Source organism: Taeniopygia guttata, chromosome 5 (genome assembly GCF_048771995.1).
Source record: "Taeniopygia guttata chromosome 5, bTaeGut7.mat, whole genome shotgun sequence".
Classification (NCBI taxonomy): Eukaryota; Metazoa; Chordata; class Aves; order Passeriformes; family Estrildidae; genus Taeniopygia; species Taeniopygia guttata.
Window position 1 is genome coordinate 55,130,784 of NC_133030.1, and position 26,993 is coordinate 55,157,776.

At 37.1% G+C, this 26,993-nt stretch overlaps 1 protein-coding gene across 9 annotated transcripts in view; it reads left to right on the forward strand.

The window, feature by feature from the left end:
- KLC1 (kinesin light chain 1) overlaps nucleotides 1-26,993 on the forward strand; it is a 46,463-nt gene that overhangs the window by 4,902 nt on the left and 14,568 nt on the right. For 3 of the 9 annotated variants that reach the window (XM_002200581.7, XM_004174490.6, XM_030275074.4), the window contains exons 2-13: nucleotides 11,785-12,046; nucleotides 15,189-15,419; nucleotides 17,426-17,504; nucleotides 19,293-19,518; nucleotides 20,044-20,131; nucleotides 20,786-20,887; nucleotides 21,504-21,677; nucleotides 21,819-21,918; nucleotides 22,785-22,834; nucleotides 22,924-22,991; nucleotides 24,317-24,425; nucleotides 26,265-26,426. In XM_002200581.7, coding sequence (XP_002200617.1) covers nucleotides 11,786-12,046; nucleotides 15,189-15,419; nucleotides 17,426-17,504; nucleotides 19,293-19,518; nucleotides 20,044-20,131; nucleotides 20,786-20,887; nucleotides 21,504-21,677; nucleotides 21,819-21,918; nucleotides 22,785-22,834; nucleotides 22,924-22,991; nucleotides 24,317-24,425; nucleotides 26,265-26,426 — 1,650 coding nt within the window. In that variant the 5' untranslated portion in view covers nucleotide 11,785. Of the gene's footprint in view, nucleotides 1-11,784; nucleotides 12,047-15,188; nucleotides 15,420-17,425; nucleotides 17,505-19,292; nucleotides 19,519-20,043; nucleotides 20,132-20,785; nucleotides 20,888-21,503; nucleotides 21,678-21,818; nucleotides 21,919-22,784; nucleotides 22,835-22,923; nucleotides 22,992-24,316; nucleotides 24,430-26,264; nucleotides 26,427-26,993 lie in introns of all 9 variants that reach the window. The other 6 variants (XM_030275075.4, XM_041716317.2, XM_004174492.5 and 3 more) reach the window with 3 other exon arrangements.

Below are 26,993 nucleotides of genomic sequence, written 5' to 3' on the forward strand. Positions count from 1 at the left end.
TTCTGTTGTTGGGTGCTGTTACTCTGTGGTCCCTTCTGTTGTTCACTTGAGTGGATTTTAGTATATCCCCACTTTCAATGTTTCATTTGTTCGTGTGCTTAACCTGGATGTTCCACCCTTCTCTCCCCCAGCTCCCAGTCACATTTATTTTGTGTTTAAAGGGAGGAGGGTTGATGAAAGAAGTGGTTTCATCTCTCCCTCACAGTGGCAGAGTGTAGTCAGATTAATCCAACTAGTGGGCTGGTAATATGTGAGGACATAGGGGGGTTATAGTTTTGAGCTAGGAGGGGGACTGCAACCTCCTATAATGTTTCTGTTGACAGAATAGGAATCTAAGAATGTGGATGAAATGTTCTTCAATCTCAGTGCTGGTTTATGTAGTTCCACAGTCCTGCTGCTTTTTCCCTTGTCCTCGTTCCATCAACACAGCTTGCTGTATGGCAGCCTGGGGAAATAAGTGTATTTTAGTTGAGTTTATGGCCTGAACTGAAAAGAAACTTCTTTTCTGTCCCCTCACTTCTGACAGAATAATCCATAAAAACCTTTATTTTGATTTATTATGGACAGGGTGAATGTAATGTGTGGCTGGGTGAGGAGCGTCGCCAGGTTATGATGTCTAGCCATAACCTTGGTGAGTGAAAGAGTGCTCATGATCTGGTGTTTGCAGGAAGCCAGACCAGATGATTCAGTGGCTGTTTCTGTCTCTCAGTTCCTCTGGACATAGAAGGCATGTGTGGAAAATAAAAGAATGTGCTGCTGTTTATATTTGCCATTTTCCTGGATGTAGTGGTCCAATTTAGTATAGTAGCATTCAGTATAATGAATATTACTGTATTGAAACATGGAGGGATGCAGAAGTCATGATGATTGGCAGTGTGTTAGCTTACACGATAGTGACTTAGAGGTCTTATTAGAGATATAAGGGAATGAATCCCCAGAAAGACATGTTAATTTTGAGGAATGATGTATATTGGGAAGATCAGATGTGTGAACCTGAGGATTATGGCTGTGGTAAGGCAGAATTGTGTTTAACAGAGAGGATGTAACAAAACTGCTTCATAAGATTCTAGTCTGGGAGCATCCTTGGTAGGCACTCCCAAGGGCTTAAGAAAACGTACAGAGATGTATGTAATGTTTTATTATGGTACTTAGAGATGTCTTAGCCAGATGTCCTAATTTTTAAAGAATTTCTTAGTCATTCTATACTTTTTGTAAAAGACGAGGCACCACAGGATGACTTTGTCTCAGAGTCTCAGTAATTTGCTGTTACTTAAAGACATCTCCTTTCCATTGTTCAGAAAACAGATAAAGGCAGATTAATGAATCATTTACTTTGCTTTTAAATACTTTTTATTCAGTCAGTATCAATTTCTCTCCCAGGAGTTTCAAGAAAAAAATCATACTCTGGATGTTGATTTTAGCCCACACTTAAAATATTACTATTGGAATGCATTGTTTAACTAAAGAAAAGTATCTTGGGTTTGGAATTTGTGCTGAATGCAGGTGGAGAGCAAAGATGCACAGCCCATTTTTGAAGGCAGCAGTTGATGGGGTTTGAATTACAGTGACTCCTTGTACTTTGTGTGGCTATTGAATCTTGATCCACACCCATTTGTTAGGATAACAAATAGCTAGAAAATATGCCTGCTGAGTTCTGGTTTTTCTTTTCCTTTTTTGTATTGCAGCCTGTAGTCTGGCTGCACATGGAGCAATGCTTGCAAGCGCATGATACAGTGCTTTTAATGGCGCGGTTGTTTTAGGAGGCCACTGTTCTGCCATCCTCGGGAGGGGGTGCTTTCAAAGCAGATTATCCAAGTGAGATGGTTTAAAAAATAGTATTCAAATGAAACTTCTGGCTTCTGTGTGTATTTCAGTTAGTATGTGCTCTGGTTCTGTGTCAGTCCACCAGAAGAGCGGTGTCCTGCAGCAGGGTGGGTGGAACTGTCACACGAGTGGTGTAACCGCAGCGAGGATTTCAGGAGTCCCAAAAGGACAATCTGTGCCCAACACTAGCTAAGGTAAATCAGGAGTGTGCATGATCACTAGAGAAGAGGTTGGAACTATGGTTTGGTCCTCAGGTGTGGGTGCACAGAATGTTAAGGTGCCTTTGTGAAGTGTTGGGTTAAGGCCTGCTCTATTCCTCAGCACCTTCTGACCCAAGAGAGTTCAGAACATCAGAATAAGGCCTCCAGATTATGGAGTACTTAACAGGGAAATGATTTCCAACTTACAGCTAAGTCAGCTCTCTGCAGTCATAGGTAAGAAATAGTGAGTGATATGCAGTTGTTTTTCTAGATGGTTGTATCATTTACTGTTCTTTCTGTGAGCTTAAATATGTAAGCTATAAAAAAAATTATTCTCATAGCTGGTAGTTGTCATTGAAAGTACTGATTTTGATGTAATATTGAATGGGTTAGCATTAATTCTTTCTCAATATTAAGGATTAATAGTTTAATTGTGAAACTTTTTCTGTGGTCTTTTTGCAAGAATGGAGTTAGTGGTTTTGCTTTTTTATTTTTTTAATTATTTGAAGGATAAGGAGGAGGAAGATATTTCCCTAAAGCTTGAAGACAGACACTGCACAGTTTGTGCATCTTAATGTAAACTATTAAATAGCTTCAAAACCCAGTGTAAGGATTTGTTAAACCTAAAGGCTGCTGTGTGCTGAAACAATGTTAGTGGATGTGCCTTTTATGTCTGCAGAAGAAATTGCCTTTTTTCCTTGTTTTAGTACAAATAACCCTTTTTTTCAATGTCATCAAGCATGTAAGAGCATTGTAGTCAGTACTCAGAGCAAATTGTCAGCAGAGCTTCCCACATGGATCCAGTGATAAGAGGCAAGCTGTGGCCTTCTCTGCCCTTCCTGGATGCATTTGCTAGATCTTTATGGTATGCTATAAAAAGTAGATTTGGTTAAGATAATAGAATTGATGTTAGTAAGTGGAAGCTGATAGCATTTCTAATGTATTCTGGAAGACTGATTTGATGGGAACATTCCTGTGCTTCTACTTAAGTGCTGTTTAGAGATTAGATAAATAGATAACATAAATGGATGCTTACTTTGATTAGTCAATAAAGCAGTTCTTGTCCAAAAATAACAATGCAAAGTGAAAGAACTTGAGTCAAGCTGAAAAAATGTTTTGTCTACTCTATATAGGTTCAAATTGCAAGACAGGGAGATTTTAGTTGTATTTCCTCTCTTATCCTATGTGCCTCTCCTATATCCCTATTCCAGTATCAAAGTCTCTCACACCAGCAAAAACCAGCCTTATCAAGACATTTATCAAAATTCATTGAAGATCTGTTTGCACAAGGTGGCCAGTCCATGAAGAGCCAAGTGCTATTTTCACACAAAAATCAATGCAGATTCTTGGAATATTGAGGGGGAAAACTATGTAGTTTGATAGTGATGATGGATCTGTTACTCAGACTTTCTTGACAGTGTTTATTTTAAAATACAGTCAAAATTTCCTTTCAATCTACTTAAAAGGAGATAAATTTTGAAGCATTTCTTTGTAGCTACAAAATGCTAAACTAACAATACAACTTTTGAACAATTAGCCTAGATTTTTCCTGCTGTATCTTTGATTCTTGTGACAAGATTTTTTAATAATTAAAGGTAATTAAAACTACTTTTTAAGTGGTTACATCTCTGCCTTCTGATAAATTTAAGTAAGTTTATTCTGTCTTTATGTAACTGCTCTTAACAGCCATGATCTTTTTGTTAAAGTGATCCAGTGAGGTGGGCTTTGTTGTCATATGCAGAAGGCAAATCTCCTGTGCCCTAAACTGGTATGTTGTGTCAGTGTTTTAGGGAAAGCAGAAAGCTCTCCTTTTCCCATTGGTGGCTGAAAGTGTTTATTAGTGCTCACAGAAGCTAAGAAGTGCTTGCTTTGCAGGAGACCAGCAGACGCAGCTTCTGTTGACACAACAGTGGTACAGAAGGGAGACAACTCCCTTGCTCCAAGCGCTAGGAGACTTGGAGATTTGCAGTCTGTCTTCAGAGATGCCATTAACATAACTAAAATTAAAAAAAAAAACGGCATTAGATTTTGCCCAGTAGTACCAAACAGCAGAAGAAGGTTGTGTTCAGTTTTATGATTCTGGAAAAGAATGGGGTTTGGATCTTGCCACAGGGCTGTTTCAGATTTTGAGTAAGGAAGTTATGTACCACCAGCATGTAACAGATGATAGCCTAGATTAACAAAGATGTACCTTCTTGAAAGTCTGGCTTTTAGTGTAGTTCCTCTGAACTCCTGACTGGGACTGTGGAACTGCCTTAGACCCACACACCTGTCAGATTTCTTTTGCACTTGTTTCAGCTTTGACAAAGAGTAATCTTTGATGTGATAGCAAGTGCATAGAAGGGTCTTAATATCCATCCAGTTTAATTTGAAATCTGAGATATTGGAAGGGCTTCGGAATGTGTACAGAGAATGAACTTTTCTCTTACATGCTTATAATACATCCAGACCAATTGTAGTATCTTAACACTTCTCAGAGAATCTACAGTGATTTAGGATATGTTGCTAGTCTGTGTTTCAATCACTATATTTTTAGGCCTTTTGAAAGGTAAAACGCAGTTGATGAGATATGCAAAAAAGAGGATACTTTCCCTTGATTCCTTTCACACAAATCATTGGAATAGGTATAATAATGTGTAAGGGGCAGTGACGTCATCTGAGGGTCTCATTCTGCTGCGGTGTGTGAACAGGAAAAGCAAGATGGGATTTGGCCTGCAGCATTATGGAATTCCAGATATGTTTGAGTCTAAAAGAGATTTTGGAATTAGATGGGCAAGTCATCTGGATTGTCTGCACTTAAAAGGATACAGATTTGCTGTATCATGATAATTGAAATGCTAGCTAGTAGCCAGTGTTTATTCAGTGCAGTACGGTCAAGGGATTGACACCATAATCTTTTCTTTAAGAGGAAGAATAATCCATGTAGTTAAAGAAAGCTTTTATGTCACTGAATACTTTTATACTGTATACAGATTAACTTTCAGCAGGAAGTAATAAATTTCATGAAAATAGTTTGCTTGCTACAGAAGAAGGAAGGCTGAGGGTTGAAATAACTCTCAAGGCATTTTTGCCAGTTGTCTTTGAAATGTGCAAAAGTATTTTTTTCAAAGTAGTGTTAAATTTGTTACCTTTAAGAATCCAGGTATGATTTCTAAGAAAGTGTTCATTAGTGCTGGAGTATCATGCTTCAGAAATCTAAATCAAAGGACTCTGCAGCAGAGCAAATCTTCCTAGCTTGTACTTTCTCAGCAGTGCAAATCATCTTAGCTTGTGCTTTCTCAAAGAGAATTGTCAGCATCACCCTTGCTAAGGGTTTTATAGGAGCTATTTTTGCTATAATCTCTTTTTTTTTTTTTGCAAATATGGATTGTTAGTCTGCGTTTCTCCATAATAATTTTTTCATTTTCCAAAGAAACTGAAGATTTCCTCTGAAAGGTATGATTTTTAATTTTTATTAAAAATTACATTAAACATTAAAACATTCCAAGATTTATCAAGGTAGATGCACAGCTTGTTTAGCTGTGTTCTTCAGCTAAACAAGTACAGAATCCTCTTCACTTAAACATAATTTAATGCAGTGCATGGGCTTATTGGTAGCCATTGGGGTTTCCTAGAGGCTGACTGTTTTTCAGAGGTGGATGTTGCTGTGATGCAGGGGTAGAACGTGAGGCCACACAGCCTCTTCCCACTGCTGCCATGTGGAGAGTAGGCTGCTCCTGGCAGTTATAAGAGAAAAGCAACAGCCTTGTTGGAGATGTGGAAATTTCTGCCAGTAGTCAAGGCTTTTTTTTCTTCTTTTTTTTTTTTTGTTTTTTTTTTTTTTTGTTTTTTTTTTGTTTTACTCCTTTTAGTCAATCTGTCCTTTACTTATTGTTAATGTCCCATGCATTTCTTCAGAAACTTCTGGGCTTGCCTTTAGAAATGTCAAAACTTCACAAAGATTGAGTGTTTGTCCAGTTTACTTATCAGCACAGACATTTTGTGATGTTAAGGCTGTAGGTCAAATTCCAGATGTGATTCTGAGCTTTTTTTGGGGTATGTACCCTTGACATTAAAGCACTACGAATGTCCTTTTTACACTATTTACCTAGTATACCTTCACTTTAAACCAAGTGGTAGGGCAGACTTCTACATTCAGACCTAGCTCTGAATTGAAGGCTGGCAGGAGGAGCACAGTAAGATTTTTTTAAATTCATATGCTTACTATCGGGTAATTGGTAGAAAAAATTACTCCCCTTGGGGAGGGGGAGTTTCTCTGTAGATTAATACTGGTTGTTAGGTCATATGCAACTCCATCCTCTTACCTTCTTCTGGTCAGCGATTTACAGCCTCCAGAATGTGCTGCTAATTGTCCTCACCGAGTTATTTTTAAGGTAGCTCGTGTACCTGTGTGTTAAATGCTGAAGGTGCTTTCTGAGCTCCCACATTTGGAAACCCGAGGCAGTGCAGAAGTGCAGCAGTGTTCTGTTTATAGAACTGGGTCAGCCACTGTGCCTTAAGTCTGACCTCCAGCAGGACACTGTTTGCAGGTGCAGTTCCAGATTTTCTATTTTATGCAGATTCAAATATAGATGATGGGAAGAGTGATGACTAGCGCTGGCAGGAAAACTGCAGTCCTGAATATGTCAAGAGGAAAAAGCTCCTTTCCTTTGGGAGTTTAGAGATCATGTAATGGAACAAAATTCCTGACTATAAGGGATCATTTTAAGCAAAAGGAAGGCAAATCATACAAAAAAAGAAAGATAATAAATATTCCTTATGGGAATATGACTTGTGACAGCAGAAACAGTCTCACAGGTAAAGAGAAATTTAACATCTTAAATTTGTAAAAAATAACAACAGGTAATCATTGTTCTTTCAGACTTGGAGATTCTGGCTGGAAGCCATAACAACAATATAGTCCAAATTGAGTGTTTGTTATCTGAGTGCTTTTACAAATACCTTTCTCAGCGTATGAAAGGCATCCGTGATTCATCCTTGTCATTTCTGCTGTTGCTGAGCTGCCTGCGAGGAGGGGTGTGGCTAATGCAGTGTTTGACACGCTGCTCAGTCCTTCCCAAACTGTTCTTCATCTCTTGCCTTTGTTGCTCAGTTTGTTTTTGTGCTTGGAACAGCCTGTAATGTTTTGTTGGTTATTTGAGGAGGTAGTTTTCCACATTATGAAGATTAGGAGTTAAAGCAGGTCGTAGTATTTGAAGATGGTGCCTTCCATGATGTAATGAGACGTGTTCTTGCTCTGAGCAGGGAATTAATGGCCTGTAATTTGCAGCTCATACAAAATTCAAACGAGTACATGGCAGATGTAGGATGCTGAACCTTGCCATTTAATTAGGAGGAGCTAAGAGTGAAATTAGGGTTAAAAGCCTTGAATAGACTGATTATTGTTAGGAAACAGTGAACTGTTAGGTCCCTATTAGAGACACAAAAAGATCAAATTAGTTTAACTTTTCACTGTACCTTTGTGGAATTTGCAGTGCAGTAGGTGACAGAGCCCCTAGGTGTGGCTTGAGCCGGTCTTGCAGCAGCTTTTACTGTTGGGAAGATGATTGACTCTTTTTTATATGCAAACATATTACTGTTTCATTTTCAGCTATGTTGCCTTTTAGCTGTACATTCACAGAAAATGTTTAGTGAGAATTTTGCTTGACAAAGCAGTTTAGACTTGGGGGTTTTATAATTTATTTAAAATCATATTTTGCAACAATTCTGATCAGATGCTAAGTACATTAAAAATTTATATTCCAAGCTTTTAGTAGTTGAAACCCATTAAATAATAAAAATATCAATACAGAGAGGGGAAGTCTTTAGGGATTCATAACAAGAAAAATTAGAATGGTTTTATTTATTTGTTTTTAGGATCCATGCTAATCTTTAGTCAAGGGAAAAAAATATTGTGGGTTTTTAGAATGAAATTCTTCCTTGATAAGTTTTCTCATGCAAAGAGGGATTCAGGCATGTTTTGGCACAAGAATATTTTGAGGTGATCTGCAAGAAACCAACTCTTCCTTAAACACAGCTGAGTATGAAAAACTCTGTAAGAGATCTTTAAATATGAGCTGGAGATCTTAGCAGCTGGCTGTGATATGTATATGTCTGTGGAAGAATTTAGGCAGAAATCTCTGATGTCAGCATAACTAGTGTAGTTGGTTTGAAAGTTTTATGAATAACAAAATACTTAAACTGATTAAAGATAACAGCTACTTAACTTGTTTGTATATTATGAGATTATCCCAGTGGCTTTGCTTTCTTTGGTTCAGACTCTTGCTATTCTCAGCCCATTTCTTTGTTTTGAGCTTATGTTGCAAAATATTGTGGAAACTTCTTTAGTAGAAGGTGTTGCAGGGCTTTTTATGTTGATCTGTCAAAATTAAGTAATATTTGTGTGGTTTAAGGCAGTGACTTCATTTTTCTAGAAGCTGGAAAGCATTATGTGACTTGGACTTCAGCATAGTCAATAATAGAAGGAGGATAATATTCAATATCTACACAGACACATACTTAATATAATAGGTAAATTTCTTAGGCCAGCTAGTGCATCTGTAACTCTGGCTGCATTACATATTTCTGTCCTCATCCAAAACTCTGTTTTATAAACCTTTGTACATCTTAATTCTTTGCTTTGTTTTCAGTTGTACACGGAGCTAAAAACTAGTATTTGAAACTAGAATTCCTCCCCAGGCAGAATATGTAGTGCAGTGGAGTGCAGGACAAAACTTATAGGAGCTTGAGAAGCCTCTGCCTACACTATTTTTTTCTGTAGGGAAAATGTATAGGAAGAAAGAGTTAACATTTTTTGAGAAGTGACAATAGAAAGGCTTGCTAGGTTTTGTCTCCTTTCCTCTGTATACATCCTGCATACAAACTTCATTTGTTCGCTTCCTGTGTGTGATATTTGCTGTCTCAGGATATTCAAATCTAATTTACAGAATCACAGAATATGCTGAGTTGGAAAGGACTCACAGGGATCAATGAATCCAAGTCCTTGCCCTTTACAAAGCCATCCCCAGCTACATGATTATGTATTCAAATATGGGGAACAGGCAATAATCTTTTGTAAAATATGTTTTTAAAAAATCATGATAGGACCACATCTTCACTTACTACCTTTAAAGGCTATTAGATATTTATTCATAAATTTTACTCCTACAAAGAGTCAGATTTGATAACAGGACAAATTATATGTTTGTTATCCTCCTGTTTTCTAAATTATTGTACCAAGCACAATCTATAAAACTGAACACCAACAGACACCCCTCAAAACTTATCCCAAAAGATTTATTCCTTTCCTATCAGTGGGAGAGATTGAGATTCTAACAGTGTTCACTAGAGGAGACTTGAGAATCCCTCTGGCAGGCTGCAAGGACCTTCATGTCAGTCTGTGTGTGGATGCAGCTTTTGGCTTAGCTCCAGCTCCAGTAGATCCCTTGTGCTGGTAGTGCAGAGGCAGTGGAAGCTTTTAGGTAGGTGCATTTGGGTTGGAATGAGGCAGCTAAAAAAATCTGGCACTGGGTTGAGACAGGAGAAATGTATTCATAAAGCAGGTCTGCTGCTGGGATGGTTTAAGTGTGGTTTTGCCCCATCGTGTTTAAACCTGCTTTTCCTCTCTTCAAAAGCTGCTGTGCTGGCTAAGCCATCCTTAGTTGCAGCTTCAGTGTATTCAGCCAGTACTATGGGCCTGTTAATTTATCTGTTAATTTATGGGTGTTAATTTATCTGTATTCATCACGTAGAATTAATTTTATTTCTTGTGTAATTTTTAAAAGACAGTATCTATGTGTGCATTACCTATGTATATGCAAACGTCTGCTTTTCATTTTGCTGTAAAATGACAGAATATTCAGGCATGAAGAAGGAGTTGCTGCTATCTCTGTTCACATAAGATACACAAATAGTCACTTTATTAGATGTCTCTGCTTGTTTTACTTCCTTATAATCAAAAGTTCAGTTCTGTGCATTCAGGATGGAAATTGTTAATTGAGGCTGTGAAAGTGTGCCAGGGCTAATTAGGGTTGAGTTGTGTGCTGAAGTTAACATAATCCATAACAATTTCATATATGACTGTGTGTTAGAAGCATTTATTTGCAAATTTGGTCCATGTTAAATTGCAGTTCATTTTTCTACACAACTTCAGAGAGTATGTACTTTAAAACTGATTTTTTAAGCATTCTGGGTCATAGATCTCAGGTTAGAAATGGGAAGTGTGCAAATATCGTTCTCCTCATCAGGTCTTCATGGGTTAATTTCTTATGCCATGGTAGATTACTTAGTTGCTTTATACAGATTTATATGTTTCATATTGATTTATTTGTGAATATGAAGTTACTGTATTAAATCTGGGTAAAACCAAGTTCATGATTCCCCAAGTTCTGTGTTTTCAGACAATAGATTATTACAAAACCCCCTATTGTCTCTACAGCTTTTGTTTGGTAACAAGTGGTTATGCCTTTTGGGTATTGTATTACAGGAGATCATCACAGAGAGGTAATTTGGGTACGTAGAGCACATCCTTTGGCTGTTGTCATGATGTGCATATATGCATCTTACAGCAGTTTTAATTCAAGACTTAAGTGGTTCTAATTTATTTCGCTTTCTCCTAAAATTAGACTAGCTTTTGTAGTACAAAGTTTTAATACAGTTTTAATTAATTTTAAATCTTAGTTTGTCAATGCTTACCCAGGTGTCTTCACATTGATGGAATAATTTATTGCCTTTGAAAAATCTTTCCTATTTTATTCTAATTTATACTTCTTGGTTCAAATAACTGAGGTATAGAGGAGTAATTTCTCAAGTCTTTATTTTAATTATAGAACATTTTTCTGGTGACATTTAAGAAGGTCAAATAGTTTGTGTGTCTTCTCTTTACATTTACATTTATAAGCTTGTTTGTCAGTTCAGTAACAGCATGTGTGATAATTAGAGGAGGTGAGTTTTTAAACTTTTTTGGGTCTTCATTTGCATTTGGTGGATGTGCTGACAAGCATCCAGAAATTTCCTATCTTTAGTGTAATGCATTAGATACTGATACAATAGCACAGTAGAATGATTCTTACTGCAAGAGTTGTACTATACAAACTGTTTATTCTGGCATGAGACAGGTGTTGCATCTTCATCAAAATAGCTGCATCTAGACCTGTAGGCAATTGACTATCTATGTGTTCAGAGTAGAGTTGAAATAATGAATTAAAGTTGTCCTAGGGGGTAGTTATGATGTTCAAAATACATAGTTGCAAGAGCTTTTGTAGTCCTTGGGAAAGGATGAGGCTGGGGTTACCTTTTTACAGGAGAAAGAGGACTTTTCTCATGACTGACTGATGAACTCTTTCAGAAGGCTGGGTGATATTTATTCAAATTCCTCAAGCTCCGTTTTGTGTGGGTTTTTTTAGATAACTACAGTGACATCTGCAAATATCTATGTTTATTATAGTATGTGTTTTATACACCACCTACTTTGCCTTTTTAACAAACCAGAATCTTGGAGATGCAGCCCTGTTCCTCAGCAGTTGCTACAAATTCTAATGCCACATCATAGTCTGTGTTTCATTATGTACTTTTTTTTGGTTTATCAATGAGTGTTAATATTAAATCTGGAAATAGAAACTGGAAAATGTGAAACTGTTCGAACTCAGACACGAAACATTGTAAAAGTTGTTCACAAATATAATCACGTTCTGAATATACATTTCAGACATTATTCACTTACAGATTAACATGCTTATTTTATTTTTCCTTTTGTATTAATTAACATACTCTTCCATTTCAGAATGTATGAAAACATGTCCACAATGGTGTATTTAAAGGAAGAGAAGTTGGAGAAGCTTACTCAAGATGAAATCATTGCCAAGACAAAGCAAGTTATTAATGGACTAGAGGCACTGAAGAATGAACACAATTCAATTTTACAGAGCTTACTTGAAACACTGAAATGTTTGAAGAAAGATGATGAAACGAATCTGGTTGAAGAAAAATCAAACATGATTCGAAAGTCACTGGAAATGCTGGAGCTTGGCCTTAGTGAAGCACAGGTAAAGTTCTGGTAAAAATGAAGCATTTCAGACATTTCTCCCCAGATATTAGTAATATGCTGGGACATATACATTATTCTTGGATATAATGGACAAAAGATGCTGTAATTAATAGAGGTAGTTACTGTACATTGTGCTGTGTTGCAGAACTAATTATGGGGTTAGTGTTAAAGCACTGAAACTCATGACTGGGCTTCACTTGATATCAAGTGAGACAGTAACATTTTCTGTTTAGACTTTTCCACATCAGGCATTAGGCAGGTAATGTTCGAGCAGCTCAAGAACTAAGCAGTGGCATTTTAACTCTAAAAGATGGCATAGAAAGGTTTCAAACAGGCACACATATAATAAATGTATTTGCTCCAGTCTTTGAGCTTTGGTGTAGCCTTAAATTCATGTTTATATTCCCTTGACTCTTAAGATTTTTTTTTAGTAATACAATGCTTTTAGAGCTTAAGAATCTCTAATGTTTATTGAACATTTTACTAAACCAAAATTGAAACTAAAAGCATTTTAAAGTTTAAGACCTGAATACAGGATCTGACCAACTTTGACTGATGCATTAAAGAGAGGACTCTGAGCTAATTTCTGTGGACTTAGTCAATGAAGATACCATCTGCAGAAGAAAAGTGAAAAGTTGTATGTTTATTGGGTTGTCAGGACTGTGTTTACAGTACAGCTTTATGATATTTTGTACTAAGTCAAAAACCTGAAATGATGTGATATGACAGTCATCACTGTAAAACGGCAGAGTGTTTGCAGAGGAGTTGAAAATGCTAGTGAGTTAAAATAGGCTTTCTGTTGGTCTGTAACTGCACAGACTTCTCTGGATTGAGCTGTTATTGTGTGGTGATCTGGAAGTTGTGTGCATTGGATCATGGTGAATTGAGACTGAGAGAATGAAATGTGGGTTATCAGACAGGGGAATGTAGAAGGCCTGGACAAACTGTCAGGTCTTAGTGTATATATTGTGTATATTGTACACACTTTGATGCCTTGTATAGGAGGAAAGTGCTAGAAGATACATGGAGTAAAATTGCAGTAGTTGAGTTACCTTTAATGGTTGTTTGAAGAATATGTGCAAGTGAATGAATAACTTTTATGTAGTATTAGGACTCTGAGAAGCCAGTTCTGATTCTTGACTCTGTCAGGAGCCTCAGTTGCAGATGTCCCTGCCTTGTTTGCCTCCCATGGTACTTTGTGAACTGTAGTGGTGAGGAGCCAAAAAAGTCTGCATTTGCTGCCTTTGTTAGGAAGGCAATTACACTTCAAACTTCTGCTCTAAGACCTGATAAGGTTACTCTTCCTGAATGCTTTGAGTTGTAACAATGTAGTTTTGGGGTTTTTTAAATTTTTAATAAATAGAAATAGATGTTTTTTGTGGCATGCATGTAGGTCTGGTGATGTGTTATTTCCATGAAAATAAATTTGCTGAAGAAGTACTCAGACTTTTCTTTTAGTTAATTCTAGTGAGTAAGACTACAAAATCTTTTTGTTTGCATTGTGGCTTCTTCAGTGTTTGAATACATTGACCCTATCATCACAATTTTCCTAAATATGCTTTCTCATTATATAAATGCCACTGTTTGAATTGACCAAGTAGTTAAAAATATGTAAATAGGTAGGTGTTGAAGTCTGGAGTTTTGGACTGGTATGAGGAAATTATACCTGGAGTTTTCCTTACCTTTATAGGAAAAATTAGTTTCTAAATATTCTAGTGAATATTTTGATACCTGAAATTTCAGCTAAGAATACCATCTGTTTCCCATGAAATACTTAATTTAAAACCACTTAAAGATAACTTTATTTAAAAAGAAAAAAAAAAAAAACCAAAGACATGAACTTGAGGAGATGAAATACTGGTAACTTGGGGATGTCTAACAGGTCTGAAAGATTTGTACTCTCACCAGCGGTCCATTCTTGCAAGGTGTGCGTCCTGGGACTGCTGCCAGCTGTTCTACATGTGCCAGTGGGAGATTGCATAAACAGTGAAGGGAGAATATCTTCTGCTGGTAGTGTTTGGCTTTCACTTGATAAGCTCCTTTTTCATTTAACTTTGCTCAGCAAAAAAACCTCAGTCCAAGTAAGCTGCTTTTATGGGTGTTCTATTTTTTGCCCTTAATGTGACTGTGTTTGAAAGTCTGCACTCTCAAGCTTATGGTTAGTAGCATAAAAGTGCATCTATATATTGTGTGTTAAGTTGCACATGCAGATCTCAGTCAAATAAATATCCCTTTGAAGTGTTAGCATTATGCTGAGGTGTTCATCTTTAGGAGCTATAAGCATGTATACAAATCCCTTTTTTGTCTGGAAGGTGCTAAATTAGAACTCGGTTAGTTCTTAAGTTATTTTTGTGGTCATGCAAGTTGAAAGTATTACTGCTCCATTTTATGTTAGTGGAACAAAGATTTCCAGTTCAGTAATCTAGTTCTAATTTCTCATGTATTTTAAGATTATATTTAATGTTCAGGGAATTCTGAAACAATTTTAACTTCTGATAGCGTCATGGAAAACAATTATTTAGTAAAGAGCTCCCCTAGGTTGGGACCCCAGCAAGGGAAGGACATGGACCTGTTGGAGCAAGTCCAGAGGAGGCACATGATGACAATCAAGGGGCTGGATTACTTCTGCTCTGGAGACAGGCTGAGAGAGGTGGGGAAGAGAAAGCTGCAGGGTAATCTTAAAGCCCCTTCCAGGGTTAGAAAGGGTTACAAGAGAACTGAAGAGGGACTTTCAAAGGTCATGTAGTAATAGGACAAGGCAGAATGGCTTCAAACTGAAAGAAAGTAGGTTTAGATTGGATGTAGGAAGAAATTCTTCCCTGTGAAGGTGGTGAGGTAGTGTCCCTGGCAGTGTTCAAGGCCAGGTTGGGTAGGACTTTGAGCAACCTGGTCTAGTGGAAAGGTGCCCCTGCCCATGGCAGGGGGGCTGGAAAGAGGTGATCTTTCCTTCCAACCCAAATCATTCTAAATGGTGAAAAAAGGTTTAGAGGACAAGTGAGAACCATATCTAAAAAGAAGAGGAATGGGAATATTTACCAGATTTCACAGCTGACATAGGTGTAAATAATGAAAGCCTTGTATGTTGTGAACAGGAGTGCATTCTAGGGGAAGTATGTCATGTGACACATTCTGCTTTTCAGGTAATGATGGCCTTGTCAAATCACTTAAACGCAGTGGAGTCAGAGAAGCAGAAATTGCGGGCTCAGGTTCGCCGGCTATGCCAGGAGAATCAGTGGCTACGGGATGAACTCGCCAACACACAGCAGAAACTACAGAAAAGTGAGCAGTCTGTGGCTCAGCTGGAGGAAGAAAAGAAACATCTAGAATTTATGAATCAATTAAAAAAATACGACGATGATATTTCACCATCGGTAAGTACCTCCATATAAAACAGTAAAAGCACCTTACATTTACATGTGTTGTGATCTGCCCATTTAACAAGAAATAACAGATACATTTTATTTGTCCCTTACATATATTTGTCACTAAAATACTACCTTGTATTAGTGTCACCTAGTTTGCAGAATGATTCTGAGAGCTCATTCTTATTTTAAGAGAGTATATATTCTACTGTCTGCAGATAATAAAATACATGAGGAACAGAATTGATAAATACTCATTTAATAGCTTAAAAATGTGAAGAACTGAACCAAAGCAAAAAACTCAATTCTATAAACTCAGCAGTTAAAATAAGTGAGAAATCTAAGCTGTGAGACGTTTTAAATACCTAGAGGCTTGGCTTATTTTGACTGCAGAAAAAATACTTAAATTTTTGTCTTGTGAAATCACTGTATAGCTTTTGTATCTGTTGAGAATTTACACACGGGTAAGATGTTACTGAATCTCCTTTTAGGACCATCTGCCAGACACTGATCATCTGTCTGTATACAAGCCTGTTGTGTTACATATTCTTAGGTTCAGAGAGAAAATGGATACAACTTTAATTTACAGAAGGAACTCACTACTTAAAAAAAGACTTCTGATTTATTTGCCCTTCATTTTATATTTATTTTGCTTTCTTAGGTTAGGTGCCACTGTAGAGAAGTATCTAATTTTGTGTGTTAGATCTTCTCAGTGGTATCTTGGAAAGTGCAGTTCTACATAACTAACTTAATTTCAGCAATTTTAATGGCTGAAAATGGGTGTGATTTAGTCATGCTTAACTGACTGCTTGACTAACTCTTTTTAGCACATTGTATGTGGTGGGAGTTGTTTTGGTCAGTTGCAGTCGGAATTTTTCAGTGCTGTTCTATGACTTGGTATTTGTAGATGGATTTGCCAGTGAAGCCTGTTCAGAAAAGGGGCAGAGGAGGGAAAGTTGAGATTGTGATGTGCTGTATTGTCAGACTGTACTCTGCAGATGAATTAAATTTCTCCATTATTTGAAGTTTAATAACAAATAGAGTCCAAATAAGCCAAGCATCTTTGTAGTTTTACTAACCATATTGACAGCCTCTGTTTCTAGCCTTTGAAATAATTAGTTGGATAGGCTTAGTATGAGGTTGGAATCAACATTTAAAATTATGAATGTCTCATCTGAGATGTAGTCCCATCAATTTGCTGGTTTTACAGTGCCCTTGCTCTGCCATCATTGAATTTGAATGCCAACAGCAGCAGTTGGCTTTTTGGAGCAGTTGGACAAAGGTGTTGAATGGAGAGCCAGAAAAGTAAGAATGTTCTGGCTCAGGGACTGAGCTCCTGATTTCTGAGAACTTCTACTATTTATATTATGTAGGCTCAACATTTAGGAAACAGAACTGAGAGATGGTCTGTCTCTTTGTTTTACATTTGAAATGATCTTTGGATGTTTAACATAATCTTAAACTGATGAATTGTGTAGAAATTAATATGGTTCCAGATGGATACTATTGGAAATGAGGTTCCTTTCAAGTGTTCATGTTTTGTTTTTTGATTTTTGAGCCTTCCAGATTATAATTGCAAGATTTTACTATTTGTACAGAAGTTGGGTACTCAGAAATTGAGATCTCTTTATTCCTCTCCCTTGCCCAACATTAACTGTGTTGATGACTAAAAATGGTACCATGGACAGTTCTGTACTGAGTAGTGCTTACTCTTCAGTAGGTACTTTCATGAGGCCTAGTGCTTCTGTGAGAATGGCAAATGTGTTCTTGTGTGCTTAAACTGAGACTGAAATCTAGAAGACCTAATTTCTATTCCTGGCCCTTCTGAAGGTGTCCTGTATTGTTTTGGCACAGAGTGTGTAAATACATTAAAATATAAGACTTTTATAAAACTTCAGTGAGAAATGTTATTCTTGTCAATTCTGAATGTGGGGCTTTCCTGTAACATTTCTGATTAACTTCACTGTCCTCTTATGCCTTAGATTTAATTTGTTGGGTTTGGGGTTGTTCTGTAGGAGGATAAAGATACAGATTCCACCAAAGAGCCTTTGGATGATCTGTTTCCCAATGATGAAGATGACCAAGGACAAGGAAGTAAGTGTACTTCAGATTACATTTCTAGTGTGTTTCTGCAGTGCAGAATATAAAGATGCACTTCACAAAAATGTATCCATGCTTGGGGATCTTTGCAACACAGCTGGAGTGGTGAATGCCTCTGCTAGAATAAGGAATCCAGTCATTGATATACATTCTGTACACTGGTATGTTCAGAACTGGGGCCTAGGTTTTTTAAAGAGTTTACTAGCTGCTGTGAAGTTCAGAGGGATTTAAATTCAGAATTTCTCCGATTATCCTTCTTTGGGGCCTCAGAATGGTTAGTTGCAAGTGACTGAGGCAGATTCTGACCAGAGAGTGAATTCTGTTAATGACCTTTTTAATTACCTGATTTGAGATTTTTGTGGCAGGTTTCAGCATGAAATCTTTTTCATATAGTCTTTTGTCCTTTGCTAAGGTTGTTTGCATTAGTTTTAATACTAATTGTGGAAGCATTGTTTGTCTTCAGGTTAGCAGGACTGAGGAGTATGCTGTGGAACTTGAGGTAGATGTTTGGTAGTGTGATTGAAAAAAGCTCTTGGTGGATAAGTAAGCTCTGCTTAGTGGGTTGCGGGTTTTGTATGTTTGTAAACACAGAGCATGTTGATGTTGTGGAGTCAGGGACTTGAGGGAAAATGTCTGAAGGGACGCACCCGTGCAATCAGCAGTTTCAGATTTCCTTTATGGGCATGCATACAAGGTACACTGCATTCTTGTCAGCATAGTAAAGCTATCCACAGCCAGCACTGAAGGGAAGGCTTGACAAGTTTGCAGTAGGTCAGTGTTGATCATGAGCTCCTTCCTAGCTCATCCTTGCTTCCCTAGAATTTTGTACTAGGAAGGTTGAGAGGCAAAGCTCCATTACTTCACTTTACAAGACAAAGTTGACATGTCAGTGACTCCTCTGACCTTCCAAAAGTGCCTTGACAGGCAGTGACTCTGGGTATAGACTTGAACTTGTGTGATTCCACTGAAAATGCTTCCACTTTCTGCGAGAGTGGTTTTTGCTTAGTAGAAAGGAGAGAATAAAGTCAGGCTCAGAGAATGATTAACTTGTTTTCTAGAGTTTAATGAAAATGAACAAGACAGAATATTGTAAATCTTGGAAATTGGTCAGGTGAAGAGAAAAGGAGTAGTACATTTTTGGGGGCAGTGGGAGAGTGAGGGTTGCAACAACCAAAGGTTAGGAGCTACTGGAAAATAAGTGGCTAAGCTTGAGGGTTAGTGAGTAAAACTTAAAGGTTGACTTTGACTCAGGGCCTTTTGTCTTGCAGCTGTTATTTCTGGCATCCAAGGTGTTTCAGTCCTTTATGTGCTAACCTTAAGTGTTGCTTGGCATAGCAAACAAAGGGAAACAAAAAAAATTCTATGTTTAGAGAAAAAGAATAAGGGAAAAGGCTTTTCTGCAGGTATTCAGCTTATGTATGTTAGTGTTCTTAGCCATATGAAAACAGCAATATTTGTAAGTGCAAAATTATTATATAATCTTGCCATTTTGCTGAGCCAAAATGGTTTCCTGCTTCTTCATTAGTTTATTACATTTAGCCCTTTGAGCTATGAGAATTATAAAAATAATAGTAATACAATACTGGACAGGATGTGAAGAATAAAACAGTCGTACTTCCACTGTCACTGTTGAAAACAGCCTGAAGTATGTTCTACTGCTAATTCTGTGTATTGAAGAAATAATGTTCAGTGAGTCTCATTTTGTGCCACTAAGCACTCACGTGAGATGTTTTATTTAGAGTGATCTTCTATACACATTGAAATTTTGTGGATTTCTTTCAGTTCAACAGCAGCACAGCAGTGCAGCAGCTGCTGCCCAACAAGGTGGCTATGAAATTCCAGCAAGATTACGGACCCTACATAATCTCGTTATCCAGTACGCTTCCCAGGGTAGATATGAGGTTGCTGTACCTCTCTGTAAACAAGCTCTTGAAGATCTGGAGAAGACTTCGGGTCATGACCATCCTGATGTTGCCACTATGCTGAACATACTTGCTTTGGTGTACAGGTTTGTATACTGACAAAGAGAAATACCAGAGAAATAAAAACTTAGTATTTGGCTCCAACCTTTTAACATTCAGACTTTTTAGGATTTTTTCCCCTGTTCTATTTTCTTTTTAAAAATATTATTAAAATCCTCAAGAAATTCCTAAAATACTTGTATGTCTCCCTATACTTAAAAGTCAAACAAGTTGTTGTATTTTTGCCTATACCTTTGCTTTGGGAATGAAGCTGGTTTTGATATTTGGTTTTTTTTTGTCTACTGAGGGGGCATGTCTTGATTACCCACTTCAAGGTATTCCAGGTGTAGAAATTGGACATCAGTGTAGAAATTGTACATGTTCAGTGTAGTCCTCAACTACTAAACTATTTACAGTTACAGGCTTCAGGGTTCTACTTCCTAATTTATGAATATATTCTTAATTATTATTCTTTTGTAGTAGCATCTTTAAGTCAATAGTGAACTCAGCTTAATATTTATGATTTTTCATTCCTGAATCCTCAGTGGTAATTACTTGTCTTTACAATTCAGAGACCAGAACAAATACAAAGATGCAGCAAATCTCCTGAATGATGCCTTGGCCATCCGTGAAAAGACTTTGGGCAAAGATCATCCAGCGGTTTGTATACATGCAATATCATCATTTTAGTTTGTTTTTCACTCAACTTTTTTTCAACTAATTCTAATATCAAACTCAACAGGAAAGGTTTTAAGAACTGGCTTGTCTTTAAACAGTACAGGTAGGAGGCCACATTCTATTCAGTGCTGTTTCACTATAAATAATTTGCCCATACTTGATTTTGGATTGCCTGGATTTTTTGTGGGAAATCAATTTGTGAAGAAAGATTTTTGCTTACTCAAATCACTTTATTATACTCAGATTGAAGGGGCACTTCTGATTTCATTTACTACTGCTTGTAAATGAAATGTAAATCAAGCTTTTGGAAAATTCATGTGGTACTTTTGTGGCCTGTGGGATGCAGGGCAGCTCAAAGTGTAGATGTGAGAGGTACCTTTGTAAGAGAAGAACATGTGAAGATAAGTGCACTAAATGACATTTCCACAAAGGAAGCAAAATTAATGATTTAAGTTTTTCTTTCCTCTGTTGTGTGTGTATGCATTTAATAATAATTATTTCTTCACTTAGAAATTTCAAGAGGTCTATCCTGTGCATGGAAAATTTGATAATATCAATGCCTTGCAGATGTGCTCATTTGTTAAGTATTTGTATCAGCAGATTTCAGTGCACTTAATGTTTCTCTGCTGTTGACAGGTGGCAGCAACTCTTAACAATCTTGCAGTACTCTATGGTAAAAGGGGAAAGTACAAAGAAGCAGAACCGTTGTGTAAGCGAGCTCTGGAAATCAGAGAAAAGGTAGGAGTGACAAATACAGAGCCTCTAAAGGGACTTCATGAAGGAGAAAGCAAAGTTAAAGGCTTACTTTTTTATGCTTTGGTTGGGTAGATCTGTCAGATAAACCCCAGAGTTAACAATGCCTAGTAGTTAGGAGTGTCTGAAATTCAAAACAGTAGGAAATTCCAGTGGTGCTACGGAATTGCTGGAGCATGCTGGGTATATGCTAAATTCTGTATTTTGTGAGAAACCTTCTTTACCTTTTTCCGTCACCTTTGATAGCTAAATAATCTTTGATTTGACAAGAAAATTCGAATTAAAAATGAAACTTAGCTAAAATTTTTAAGTTGATTATTCTGTATGTGGATATTTATTTTTGTCCATGAGACTGCATCTTCTGGTTTATACAACACTCTCCATATTATGTAGTTTTACTACTTAATTTGTTCCTCTTACAGATTGTTCTGCATCATTCTGTTTGCAATAGAATTGATTCATTTTCATATCTTTGAAATGCAGCTTTTGCTTTTGTTGAATTGAGGAGGAATGAAACTAGCAGGATGTTTCTAAATGATTTATTTATAGACCCTGACGTGATGATTAGATAATGTTTTAATTCAGTGTATTTCATTTCCAGGTCCTGGGGAAGGATCACCCTGATGTTGCCAAGCAGTTAAATAACTTGGCTTTGCTATGCCAGAACCAGGGCAAATATGAGGAGGTTGAATATTACTATCAGAGGGCACTTGAAATCTACCAAACTAAGCTGGGACCAGATGATCCAAATGTTGCAAAAACAAAGAACAATCTGGTAAGCCTTTCCCAACACAGACCTGAGACAAAATTTCTCATTAATTGAAATGCACTTCTATGCACAATGTATTGTATTTCTTGTTTATAAAGAGAAATAAAGCAATGTGCTGATATCTTTTGGGGGGTATTTTGTTTTTAGGCATCCTGCTATCTAAAACAGGGCAAGTTTAAGCAAGCGGAAACTTTATACAAAGAGATTCTTACTCGTGCTCATGAACGGGAGTTTGGCTCTGTAGATGGTAAGAAACTGAGTCCCTAGAATTGAATTTATGTTTTAATTTTGCAGTTATGGAATAAAATTTGCAAGAAGTCAATAGTGTCTTGATTAAAATTGTTGTCTGCTTTAGGTGGACTTAAAAGGTGAGCTGATAGATGTGGTGGAAGTAACATTCATGATAAGAAAGCTTTTAGATACAGCAGCAAATTACTTGATTCAAGAACATGAGGGAGACTTAGTGGGTTTATGTTTTATGGATTTTGTTTCTGGCCTAATTTATCTTACACCCCACTAAACCCAACTTTGGTATTTTTATAGAGGCAGAAAAATGTACATCTCTTCCCAGTCACAGGAAAAAGTCAATGCAGGATTTTAGTGACATAAATAAAGACATAGTTAATGCAAACTCTATATTAACATATTTAAAGAATGGGGAAAATACCTTTAAATTGAGAATTACACTGTACAATGAAGTCATGTGCATTTTATACATTAAAAATCGCAGTAAAGCATTTTCTTTGCATTCCATGGCAGTAGCATATGCGCCACTTAGTAGATGTCAAAGTAGTTGTTAGGATAAAAGAAATAAATTCGTGTTTTCTAGCTCAGAACTAGACACATGACAAATGGGTGGCAGTATATACTGACTTCAAAGCTTCTCAGAAGTAACTGTTTCTAAGTTCAGATAAGAAAAGGAGACAGAGTTGTAAAACTGTAAAAGAGGTGTATATTTTATTTATCTGCTGCTTGTAATAGGGACAGTAAGGGTTTCTTTTGTGGCAGTAGTATAATTTCCTAGTTCTCAGCTTCATTTCAGAGTGGTGAAAATCAAACAATCAATACCTTGTAGTTTTGTTTTTCTACAAAATACTTTTCTTGTCTCACCAGATGAAAATAAGCCTATCTGGATGCATGCAGAAGAGAGGGAAGAATGCAAAGTAAGACCATTGTTGTAAATATTTTTTGGAACTTGTATTTGTTTAAGTTGCAAATCAGACTTTTTTTTTCAACAATACCTTTGTTCTAGGGAAAGCAAAAAGATGGCACATCTTTTGGAGAATATGGTGGCTGGTACAAAGCTTGCAAAGTTGATAGGTGAGTAATTTCTTCACAGGACAAACAATTCATTAATTCTCAGTGTCACAGATTAAAGCACTTTTGAAAATGGAACCAAAGCAACTCCTTGGATAGGACTATAAAAATTAAAGTATTAAAAATTCCAGGCCTAAGACTGGTTTTCAGGAATACAGCAGCAGTTTTCAGGTCCTGAGCCTGCTTTTACTCAAGGCTGGTTAGATCCAGTAAGTGGCATAAAATTGCCCCAGTTGTGTTGTTGGCAGCATAGGTGACCTTTCCTTCTGTACCACTCCCTGCCTTCCCTGCCCCTGCAAGGCCTCTGGAGAGGGTCAAAAATGAGACTGCAAATAACTGCACCTTCAGTTACCTAGCTGGCACAAGAAAACAAAGCTCAACTGCCACAACTAAGCATTGCATGAGTTTCTAAATCTTCAAGAATACAGTTGTGTTAATGACAATGTGTATTTAAAGTGAAAAAAGAGAAACAAGGATTTCAACTTTGGATTATAGTTAGTGAAATGTTTTTTGTTTGCTCTAATTTTGTTCCATTACTGCAGCTTTTTTAACATGTAGGTGATGCAGTATATGAAAAAGCCTGCAGCTAGTATTGATAGTCAGTGAGGAATTTTTGTTTATTGAGCCCTTGTACTGTTGAAATCTCTTTCTTTCCCTATCCTGAGTTCTGTGTACAATACATTTTATTGGTTTGTTTTTCATGTACTTGTTCATTCTAATGCATGAGAAGATCTTTTCTCTGTTGTTAGTGAAGCAGAACTTGGCTCAAAAATACTATGATTGAGCTAATTTTGTGCCATTGAAACAAAAATGTCTTTTTTGTGAGACTTGTTAATGAAATGGGCAATTTTTTTGCTTTTGTTGTTCAAGCACATTGGAATGTGTAGGAACTGCTAATAGGTGTTAAGTAAAAGCTGATGAAAGAAGCTGTTAATTAGTTTTGTGACTAACACGTGCTACATGTGGTCTCTCTAATGGTCTCTATGCATGAATAAGCATTTTTTTTGGAAGCTGCACAATTATTCAGTGTATGTATTCAGAATATGCTCATCTAGTGCTAAATTTTCACCTTGAGGTGCAGCCGAAGAGCACAAGGTTTTGGCATTTCAGTTTCAGGGATGTTGGCTAGTCACAGAGACATTGATACACTTTGAAAGGGGCCAGCCTGTGTGTACATGAAGTACAGAATAGGGCATTTCAAGCGAGAATAAATTATTACAAAAAGATGATAAGCACTATATTAATTCAAGCTTTTATTAATGAATTGAGAAAAGTTTACTGTGTGAGTATGTATTTCGCATAGAGTTATTTTTCTTTTCTTTCAACAGTCCAACAGTAACAACTACTTTAAAGAACCTTGGGGCACTTTACAGACGACAGGGCAAATTTGAAGCTGCTGAAACATTAGAAGAGGCAGCAATGAGATCTCGTAAACAGGCAAGTATGAAAATTCACCTTAATGATGTTTCTACATTGTGGTCATGCAGATTTTCAACCTCCTGTATGCAGAATATAGAAACGTTTAGTGCCTGGTCACCCTCTGATTTCAGACTGAACTGATGATAAACTGATACATCTTAATACTTGCAGTTTGGTTAATTGTTAGGGCAGTGGCACCATGTACTGGGGACATGATTCAAACGAGGGGTGAAATTATGTGGAAAATGAAAGAGCAGAAAACATTGTCTTGGCCAGCAGTCCTCAATTAATTGGCTGCCTCTCCTGGGAAACAGACTGTAGCTGGGGGAAAATGGGGAGGTTTTGCTGGAAATCTCCTTTGCCAATTGTGCTGTTCTATTTTTAATAAGGAGCTGTCAGAATTAAAAATGTTCAGTTGCTGCATACAACTGACTAACAGAAACCTTTTGTTACTTCTGTAAACTAATGGGATAGATATTATGGTTTCAGTGGGGACTTTATTTTAATGTACTCTCGTTATGCTCTCAGATCTACTGTTCAGGTAACCCTTTCTCCCTTCTCTTAAAAAGCAGAAGAGAGTTTGGGTTTGTTGAAGGTTTATTGGCTCTTTTTTGTTTGTTTGTTTGTTTCTGTTTTTTTTTTTTTGTTTTCCCTTTTGGATAGTTTGATAAAGACAGTTTCAAAAGTGTCTAAGACTGGATGAGAAAACCTAAGTTTTCAGTTGGTGTTTCACTGGTTTTCACTGTGCATCATATACCACCTATTCCATTAATCCATAGTATATGGCAGTATACAAACCCTTAGATTTAAATCTGTAGGAGGCAATGCTGTGTTACAGAGGCATTTAACACTGCCTTTATATTCTGGGTCATTCAAATAATGCTCTTCACTTAGGGACAAACAGTTACATGGGAACAGGAACCTGACATCTCCGTGCCACTAAAACAACTTTCCTGCTTATTCATGCACTTCTAAGAACTTTGGCATCCTTTCCACTATCTATATTGTGGTTGGCTTTATGGATTTGCCACACACATCCCTGCTGTATTTGCTGCTAGTGCTGTACTCTAGAAGATGCAGAATATTTTGTAAAGTATAAGGCATTCATCTGGGATCTCTTCCTGTCAGCAAATACTGGTTATTATATGGAGTAGGTTTATTATAGAGGAGACAAAACTGAAAATAAGTATTATTTTAGTTTTCATATTTTCTAGTTTCTGTGTTAAAGATTTTGCCTTTAGTACAGGGATTTCATAAAAGGTACTTTAGTACATTTAAGATATGTAAAGGATTATTTTATAATTGATGGGCATGCTTTAACACAAAGTAAATATATTGACCATATATTTAGTATGTTTATTACAAGTTTCTATTCTATGAAGGACAATTACATTAATGCCAAGTGTTCTGTGTCAGTATTTTTAAATAACACAACCCCTGTTTCTGAGGTACTAGATATTCAGACACCTCTCCAAAGCAGGTGAAACCTGCACCATTTGATGGGTGGAAAACTTGAGAATTACATTGATGGTTCATGAGCTATAAATTGGTTAAATATTTAGCTGGTTACCAGATTGCTTCGGAGAAGTGACACGAACGAGGTTTAAACAAGAGATGAGAAAGGAAGAAAAAAAATGGCAAGTCAGTGAATTCTCAAACTGCTAAACTGTTCACTTCATGCTGTGTTGATCCTTGCAATTTAGAAAGGGCAACTCAGCTGCTCTCTGAAAGCAGAACTGGACTGGTGGAATTGTGGGTCGGTTTTACTTCCCGCTCGGCACAGTTGTTGTGTGTAAGTTGTAGATTAACAGAGTTTGTAACAAGATAAAGCCTCTTCCCATTCTATCAAATTCTCAGGGTCTTGACAATGTTCACAAACAGAGAGTGGCCGAGGTGCTGAATGACCCTGAGAGCACGGAGAAGCGGCGGAGCAGGGAGAGCCTCAACGTGGATGTGGTAAAGTACGAGAGTGGCCCTGATGGCGGCGAGGAAGTGAGTATGAGCGTAGAGTGGAACGGGGTAAGTACAGTACACAGTTGGACACAACAGCCCAGGCAGTCATCACCTCACAACTAGGGCTGCCACTCACCAGCCTGCTCTGCTTTCAGGGGTTCCCTGCTTCATCTACCTTGTATTTTTTAATTTTGCAGATTCAATTAAGAAATGAAGAATAACATTCTGTCTGTCATAATGCTAAAAAACTCATAATATTTTAAATCAGTCTTTTAAGACATCCTTTTTGTTGCTGTCCCGAATGGTGACATTTCTGCAAGAATCCCAAGCAGCTGTATCCAAGGCTAAGTTGTGTAATGCTGATTGAGTGTCCTGGTTGTGGTCTGGTGTACAATTGCTTGTCAGTGGTTTGTTTTTACTGGTAGAAATATTCTTGCAATTAACTCATTTTTGCTTTTTTCCTTTTGGTGCCATATTTGCTTGTAATTTAAATGTTTATTTAAAGATACTCCATCAGTTGGGATCGCAAAAACCATTTGCTATGGAAATATACTGAGTGTTAGCAGTTTCAGAGTAAATTAAAATGACCATTCTAACACTAAAATAATTCTAATCTCCTCCTTACCCTTGCTG